General features: G+C 49.0%; 1 protein-coding gene across 1 annotated transcript in view; it reads left to right on the top strand.

Moving 5' to 3' along the window:
• Positions 1–6,855, top strand: part of LOC129715877 (cathepsin F-like) — a gene marked incomplete at its 3' end in the record, with an annotated part of 8,900 nt that extends 2,045 nt beyond the window's left edge. Inside the window, exons 3-6 of the mRNA XM_055665765.1 lie at positions 764–877; positions 2,838–2,977; positions 4,920–5,016; positions 6,775–6,855. Of these exons, the coding sequence (XP_055521740.1) occupies positions 764–877; positions 2,838–2,977; positions 4,920–5,016; positions 6,775–6,855 (432 nt within the window). The remainder of the gene's footprint in view (positions 1–763; positions 878–2,837; positions 2,978–4,919; positions 5,017–6,774) is intronic.
• Positions 6,856–8,287: the final 1,432 nt, after the last annotated feature.

The following is an 8,287-nucleotide window of genomic DNA, read 5'->3' as shown; positions in this document are numbered from 1 at the left end:
CCCGAAACGTGACCCATTCCTTCTCTCTAGAGATGCTGCCTGTCCCGCTGAGTTACTCCAGCATTTTGTGCCTATGGAAGTCCAGAACAAGGGGCCACACACACACAGTTTAAGGATAAGGGGGAAATCTTTTAGGACCGAGATGGGAAAAACATTTTTTTTCACACACAGAGAGTGGTGAATCTGTGGAACTCTCTGCCACAGAAGGTAGTTGAGGCCACACAGTTCATTGGCTATATTTAAGAGGGAGTTAGATGTGGCCCTTGTGGCTAAAGGGATCAGGGGGTATGGGGAGAAGGCAGGGATGGGATACTGAGTTGGATGATCAGCCATGATCATATTGAATGGCGGTGCAGGCTCGAAGGGCCGAATGGCCTACTCCTGCACCTATTTTCTATGTTTCTATGTTTCTATACATGCGTGCACTGCCACACAAGGCAGTGGAGGCCGATTCACTGGATGTTTTCAAGAGAGAGTTAGATTTAGCTCTTGGGGCTAAAGGGATCAAGGGATATGGGGAGAAAAAGCAGGAACGGGGTACTGATTGGGGATGATCAGCCGTGATCATATTGAATGGCGGTGCAGGCTCGAAGGGCCGAATGGTCTACTCCTGCACCTAGTTTTCTACATTTCCTTGTTCCGTTGTAAGCGTGCGGGGATCGCTGGTCGGCGCGGACTCGACGGGCCTGTTTCCGCGCTGTATCGCTTATCGAAACTGAGTCGGGCTGATCCTGAACCGAGATCTCTCCGGCTTCCCTTTCAGAAGAGACCCGGCGTTTTAAGATCTTCGTGGAGAACCTGGAGCGGGCGAGGAAGCGACAGGAAATGGAGATCGGCAGCGCCAGATACGGGGTCACCAAGTTCAGCGACCTCTCAGGTACGACGTCGAACGCCCCACCTCCGAGGAAGGTAGACAAAAAGGCGGGAGAAACTCAGCGGGTGAGGCAGCATCTATGGAGCGAAGGAATAGGCGACGTTTCGGGTCGAGGTTCACGAGAACGATCGCGGGAACGAGTGGGTTAACATACGATGAGCGTTTGTCGGTGCTGGGCCCGTACTGGCTGGTGTTTAGAAGGATGAGTGGGTGCCTCATTGAAACATACAGAATAGCGAAAGGCCCGGATAGAGTGGATGTGGAGAGGATGTTTCCACTAGTGGGAGAGTCTAGAGTCTAGAGTCTAGGACCAGAGGGCACAGCCTCAGAATTAAAGGACGTTCCTTTAGGAAGGAGATGAGGAGGAATTTCTTTAGCTAGAGGGTGGTGAATCTGTGGAATTCTTTGCCACACAGACGGCTGTCGGTGGATATTTGTAATGCAGAGGTAGATAGATTGTTGCTTAGTGTGGGTGTCAGGGATTATGGGGAGAAGGCAGGAGGGGGGAGATAGATCAGCCACGATTTAATGGTGGAGGAGACTCGATGGGCCGAATGGCCTTATTCTACCCCTATAATTTGGAGTCCCACTGAGCTGGAGTTTCAATGACGCAAATAGCAAACAGCCCATCCCAACCTATCTCTCCAGATACGGAGGGGGAAGATTCACGAGGATGTTGCTGGGACTCGAGGGGCCTGAGCTACAGGGAGAGGTTGGAGCAAAGGGCTGGGTCTCTATTCCTTGGAGCGCAGGAGGATGAGGGGCGATCTTGTAGAGGTGTACAAAATCACGAGAGGAATAGACGCATAGAGTCATTTGCCCAGAGTTGGGGAATCAAGGACCAGAGGACACAGGTTTAAGGTGATGGAGAAAAGAGGAATCTGAGGGGTTGATTTTTCCACACAGAGGGTGGTGGGTGTATGGAACGAGCTGCCAGAGGAGGTAGTTGAGGCTGGGACTATCCCAACATTTAAGGTACATTGATAGGAAGGTACATTCTCAGGAAGGACATTATTGCCATAGAGGGAGTGCAGAGACGGTTCACCAGACTGATTCCTGGGATATCAGGACTGTCTTATGAAGAAAGACTGGATAGACTTGGTTTATACTCTCTAGAATTTAGGAGATTGAGAGGGGATCTTATAGAAACTTACAAAATTCTTAAGGGTTTGGACAGGCTAGATGCAGGAAGATTGTTCCCAATGTTGGGGAAGTCCAGGACAAGGGGTCACAGCTTAAGGATAAGGGGGAAATCCTTTAAAACCGAACTTTTTTTTCACACAGAGAGTGGTGAATCTCTGGAACTCTCTGCCACAGAGGGTAGTCGAGGCCACACAGTTCATTGGCTATATTTAAGAGGGAGTTAGATGTGGCCCTTGTGGCTAAGGGGATCAGGGGGTATGGAGAGAAGGCAGGTACGGGATACTGAGTTGGATGATCAGCCATGATCATATTGAATGGCGAATGGTGCAGGCTCGAAGGGCCGAATGGCCTCTACTCCTGCACCTATTGTCTATGTTTCTATGTTTCTATGTTAAGCCGGAACAGTAATACTTTCTTAATTACAACTCCACAGGCTCTGAGATGTGGCCCTTGTGGCTAAGGGGATCAGGGGTGTATGGAGAGAAGGCAGGGATGGGATACTGAGTTGGATGATCAGCCATGATCATATTGAATGGCGGATGGTGCAGGCTCGAAGGGCCGAATGGCCTCTACTCCTGCACCTAATTTCTATGTTTCTATGTTTCTATGATAGGACAGGTTTGGAAGGATATGGGGCAAATATGGGGAGGTGGGAGGTGTTGGCTGGTGTGGGCAAGTTAGGCCAATGGGCCTGTATGGGTCTGGAGTGAGCTGTGTGAGTCTGTGTGGCGGGTTTGCCTAAGGTGGCACGGTGGCACCAGCGGGAGATGTCCATGGGCCTGGCCAACTCTGTAAGTCGGGGCAACTTTTTCTCTTGCAGCTGAGGAATTCCAGCAGGGCATCCCTGCTCCATTCGGCACATCAACTTGCGAAATAATCACCGTCCGCAAAGGCATGAACAACATCCCAGAGGAGATGGACTGGCGGAAGAAGAAATACGTCACACCAGTTCAAAACCAGGTGAGGAGGATTCGCAAAAGTCAATGGCTCATTGGTTTAATGGGAGTCATGGTACACCAGTCATTGAAAGTAGGGAGTTACACAAAAAAGCTGGAGAAACTCAGCGGGTGCAGCAGCATCTATGGAGCGAAGGAAATAGGCAACGTTTCGTCCCGGGACGAAACGTTGCCTATTTCCTTCGCTCCATAGATGCTGCTGCACCCGCTGAGTTTCTCCAGCTTTTTTGTGTACCATTGGAAGATGGACAGAAGGTCCATCTGTCTCCTCAGATCCTGGTGAACTTCTACCGCTGCACCCTCGAGAGCATCCTTACCAACTGCATCACAGTATGGTATGGCAACTGCTCTGTCTCCGACCGGAAGGCATTGCAGAGGGTGGTGAAAATTGCCCAACGCATCACCGGTTCCTCGCTCCCCTCCATTGAGTCTGTCCAAAGCAAGCGCTGTCTGCGGAGGGCGCTCAGCATCGCCAAGGACTGCTCTCACCCCAACCATGGACTGTTTGCCCTCCTACCATCCGGGAGGCGCTACAGGTCTCACCGTTGCCGAACCAGCAGGTCGAGGAACAGCTTCTTTCCGGCGGCTGTCACTCTACTCAACAACGTACCTCGGTGACTGCCAATCACCACCCCCCCCCCCCCCCCCCGGACACTTCTTATTATTTATTCAAATCGTTTGCTATGTCGCTCTTCAAGGGAGATGCTAAATGCATTTCGTTGTCTCTGTACTGTACACTGACAATGACAATTAAAATTGAATCTGAATCTGAATCTGAATCTGAAGTGGGCATGCAGGTGCAGCAGGCAGTGACGAAAGCCAATGGTATGTTAGCATTCATAGCAAAAGGATTTGAGTGTAGGAGCAGGGAGGTTCTACTGCAGTTGTACAGGGTCTTGGTGAGACCACACCGGGAGTATTGCGTACAGTTTTGGTCTCCTGATCTGAGGAAGGACATTCTTGCCATAGAGGGAGTGCAGAGAAGGTTCACCAGACTGGATTCCTGGGATGGCAGGACTTTCGTATGAAGAAAGACTGGATAAACTCGGCTTGTACTCGCTAGAATTTAGAAGATTGAGGGGGGATCTTATAGAAACGTACAAAATTCTTAAGGGGTTGGACAGGCTAGATGCAGGAAGATTGTTCCCGATGTTGGGGAAGTCCAGGACAAGGAACCCCACACAGTTTAAGGATAAGGGGGAAGTCTTTTAGGACCAAGATGAGGAAAACATTTTTCACACAGAGAGAGAGTGGTGAATCTGTGGAATTCTCTGCCAGGGAAGGTAGTTGAGGCCACACAGTTCATTGGCTATATTTAAGAGGGAGTTAGATGTGGTCCTTGTGGCTAAAGGGATCAGGGGGTATGGAGAGAAGGCAGGGATGGGATACTGAGTTGAGTCCAGTTCATTGGCTATATTTAAGAGGGAGTTAGATATGGCCCTTGTGGCTAAAGGGATCAGGGGGTATGGAGAGAAGGCAGGGATGGGATACTGAGTTGAGTCCAGTTCATTGGCTATATTTAAGACGGAGTTAGATATGGCCCTTGTGGCTAAAGGGATCAGGGGGTATGGAGAGAAGGCAGGGATGGGATACTGAGTTAGGGGAGAAGGCAGGAACTGATTGGGGATGATCAGCCATGATCGCATTGAATGGCGGTGCTGGTTCGAAGGGCTGAATGGCCTCTACTCCTGCTCCTGATGTCTATGTTTCTATGATTCGATACATGCGTGCACTGCCACATAAGGCAGTGGAGGCCGATTCACTGGATGTCCATTGTCCATATGAAAGATTGGGGGGAGAGGAGGGGGAATCAGTCAGTCGACCCCACGACAGAGGGGAGAGGAGGTGCACAGTTTGATCGCCACGGGGACGAAGGGCTAAGGGCGTCTTCAGGACGTGCGGCGTGACTTTGGAAGGGAGGTGCGACCTTGTTTTTGTTCCCCCAGAAGAACTGCTGCAGCTGCTGGGCCTTTGCTGTGGTCGGGAACGTCGAATCCCATTTGGCCATCCGCAACAGAAAACTCATCCCGCTGTCAGTGCAAGGTAAGGACAAAGGGATGATCGTATTATCTCTGCCCCGCCAACTGCCCCGTCGACCCCATTCCTTCTCCCCAGAGACGCTGCCTGTTACCCCAGCATCTTCACATGAGTTGGGCCGAAAGTCCTGTTTCCACGACATATGGCTCTCAGCCTCTGTGTCTTCCACAGATGCTGCCTGACCCGTCGAGTTACTCCAGCGTTTTGCCTCTTGTCCTGAGTGGATAGTTTTAAGGGATCCCATCTCATCTCCTGCCCAACTGGCAAATAGGTGCAGGAGTCGGCCGTTCAGCCCTTCGAGCCAGCACCGCCATTCAATATTTCTCCATCCACAATCAGTACCCCGATCCTACTTTCTCCCCCCATATCCTTGGTGAGACCACACCTGGAGTATTGCGTACAGTTTTGGTCTCCAAATCTGAGGAGGACATTATTGCCATAGAGGGAGTGCAGAGACGGTTCACCAGACTGATTCCTGGGATGTCAGGACTGTCTTATGAAGAAAGACTGGATAGACTTGGTTTATACTCTCTAGAATTTAGAAGATTGAGAGGGGATCTTATAGAAACTTACAAAATTCTTAAGGGGTTGGACAGGCTAGATGCAGGAAGATTGTTCCCGATGTTAGGGAAGTCCAGGACAAGGGGTCACAGCTTAAGGATAAAGGGGAAATCCTTTAAAACCGAGATGAGAAGAACTTTTTTTTCACGCAGAGAGTGGTGAATCTCTGGAACTCTCTGCCACAGAGGGTAGTTGAGGCCAGTTCATTGACTATATTTAAGAGGGAGTTAGATGTGGCCCTTGTGGCTAAGGGGATCAGGGGGTATGGAGAGAAGGCAGGTATGGGATACTGAGTTGGATGATCAGCCATGATCATATTGAATGGCGGTGCAGGCTCGAAGGGCCGAATGGCCTACTCCTGCACCTAATTTCTATGTTTCTATGTTTCTATCCCTTGATTCCGTTAGCCCCAAGAGCTAAATCTAACTCTCTCTTGAAAACATCCAGTGAATCGGCCTCCACTGCCTTCTGTGGCGGAGAATTCCACAGATTCACAACTCTCTGGGCGAAAAGGTTTTTCCTCATCTCAGTCCTAAATGGCCGACCCCTTATTCTTAAACTGTGTGTGTGACCCCTTGTTCTGGACTCCCCCAACATCGGGGTTCAATTTTCCTGCATCTGGCCCTTAAGAATTTTATATGTTTCTATAAGATCCCCTCTCGTCCTAAATTCCAGCGAATACATAGAAACATAGAAACATAGAAATTAGGTGCAGGAATAGGCTATTCGGCCCTTCGAGCCTGCACCGCCATTCAATATGATCATGGCTGATCATCCAACTCAGTATCCCGTACCTGCCTTCTCTCCATACCCTCTGATCCCCTTAGCCACAAGGGCCACATCTAACTCCCTCTTAAATATAACCAATGAACTGGCCTCGACTACCCTCTGCGGCAGAGAGTTCCAGAGATTCACCACTCTCTGTGTGAAAAAAGTTCTTCTCATCTCGGTTTGAGAAGAACTTTACAAGCCCAGCCGCTCCATTCTCTCAGCATATGACAGTCCCGCCATCCCGGGAATTAACCTGGTGAACCTACGCTGCACTCCCTCAATAGCAAGAATGTCCCTTCATCAAATTAGGACACCAAAACTGCACATAATACTCCAGGTGTGGTCTCACCGGGGCCCTGTACAACTGCAGAAGGACCTCCTTGCTCCAAACCTCCTTATTCTTAGAGCGCGATGTTGTCTTAATTCCACCAGAGCTGCTGGACTGTGGGAAGTCGAGAAACAACTGTACCTCGGGAAGCATGGATGTGGCTTTTCAAGATGTATTGCTTCTTGGTGAGTGTTTCCCTCCCGCCCCTTCACCCTGAAGAAGGGTCTCCACCCGAAACGTCGCCTATTTCCTTCGCTCCCGCTGAGTTTCTCCAGCGTTTGTGTCTGCCTTCTGGGCGATATTGATGATTGAGGTTGATTCCCGGGATGGCGGGACTGTCATTCGCTGAGAGAATGGAGCGGCTGTGGGCTTGTACACTCTGGAGTTTAGAAGGATGAGAGGATATCTCATTGAAACATATAAGATTACTAGACTAAGTGGGACCCGTTGGATCCCAGCATCACATGGGAGGGCTGGTCACCAACTCAATATTCCACCTCTCCACCAATTACAATAATGGGGGGGGGGCTGTCTGTTGCGCTAGTATGGGTGTTGCGGGCTAAAGGTACTGTTTTCCAGAGGGCTAGTATAGACATTGTGGGCCGAATGGATGCTTGGGCAGGCATCCAACTGTTGCAACGATTTTAAAAGCCATGGCAAACAATTGGGCTGCAGACACCCGCCAACCAAAATTCATTTTGTGAACACAATCTTTTTAAAAAGGGCTGCAGCCACTTTACAGCCACATCGAGAGGACTCACCGCGGTTATTCCAGTGTAATTCGCAGCTCAGAGAGCCGTGACCCTCTCGCTTCCTGGGTCTGGCGGAGACTGAGTGAGGCACGACACTTCCTGGTTTTATAGTCCCTCTCCCCCTGCCGCCAGCAGGGGCAGCAGAGAGAATGGGCGAATTTTGTAAAAACATTAATATCTCTCCCATTTTTCATCGACGGAAAAAACCCTCATGCACTCATACGGCGGAGGGGGGCTCTGAGCGAGGTGGCCAAAAATGACGGCTGTAGGTGGCGGCGTTCTCTCGGAAATCGCAGCACAGATGGCCAAGATCAGAGATTCAGTAATATAGATTAAGGGTTTGGACACGCTAGAGGCGGGAAACATGTTCCCCATGTTGGGAGGGGTGGATCCAGAACCAGGGGCCACACACACACACACACACACACAGAGTTTAAGAATAAGGGGTAAGCCATTTAGAACGGAGACGAGGAAACACTTTTTTTTGTTTGTTTTTTTTTTAATTCTGCACTTTGCATTTTATTTATTTATTTATTTATTTATTTATTTATTTATTATTATTAATTTTTTATTTTTTTTTTTGTTTATTTTATTAGAAGTTAATACATCACAAAACAGTACAGTGGCACCTAATTTTAGGTGCCAACTATGTAATACCGTAATCCATTCTATGTACAACCTCTAGTTTTATGTTATAAGAAAGAAGTAAGCAGAACAAGAAAAAGAAAGCAATAGAAAGGGGAAAAAGTGGAAAAATAGATGGTAGAGAGTAGAAAAACGTGAAGTGTGTATATAAAAAATAAAAAAAGGAAGAGAGAAAGAGGAAAGTAGAAATAGAAGAGAAGGCCCCTTAAAAGAGAATTTT

This window comes from Leucoraja erinacea, unplaced genomic scaffold (assembly GCF_028641065.1).
Source record: "Leucoraja erinacea ecotype New England unplaced genomic scaffold, Leri_hhj_1 Leri_1470S, whole genome shotgun sequence".
Taxonomy (NCBI): domain Eukaryota; kingdom Metazoa; phylum Chordata; class Chondrichthyes; order Rajiformes; family Rajidae; genus Leucoraja; species Leucoraja erinaceus.
The sequence above is the reverse complement of the archived record's forward strand: the minus strand, read 5'-3'. Positions and strand labels throughout refer to the sequence as shown.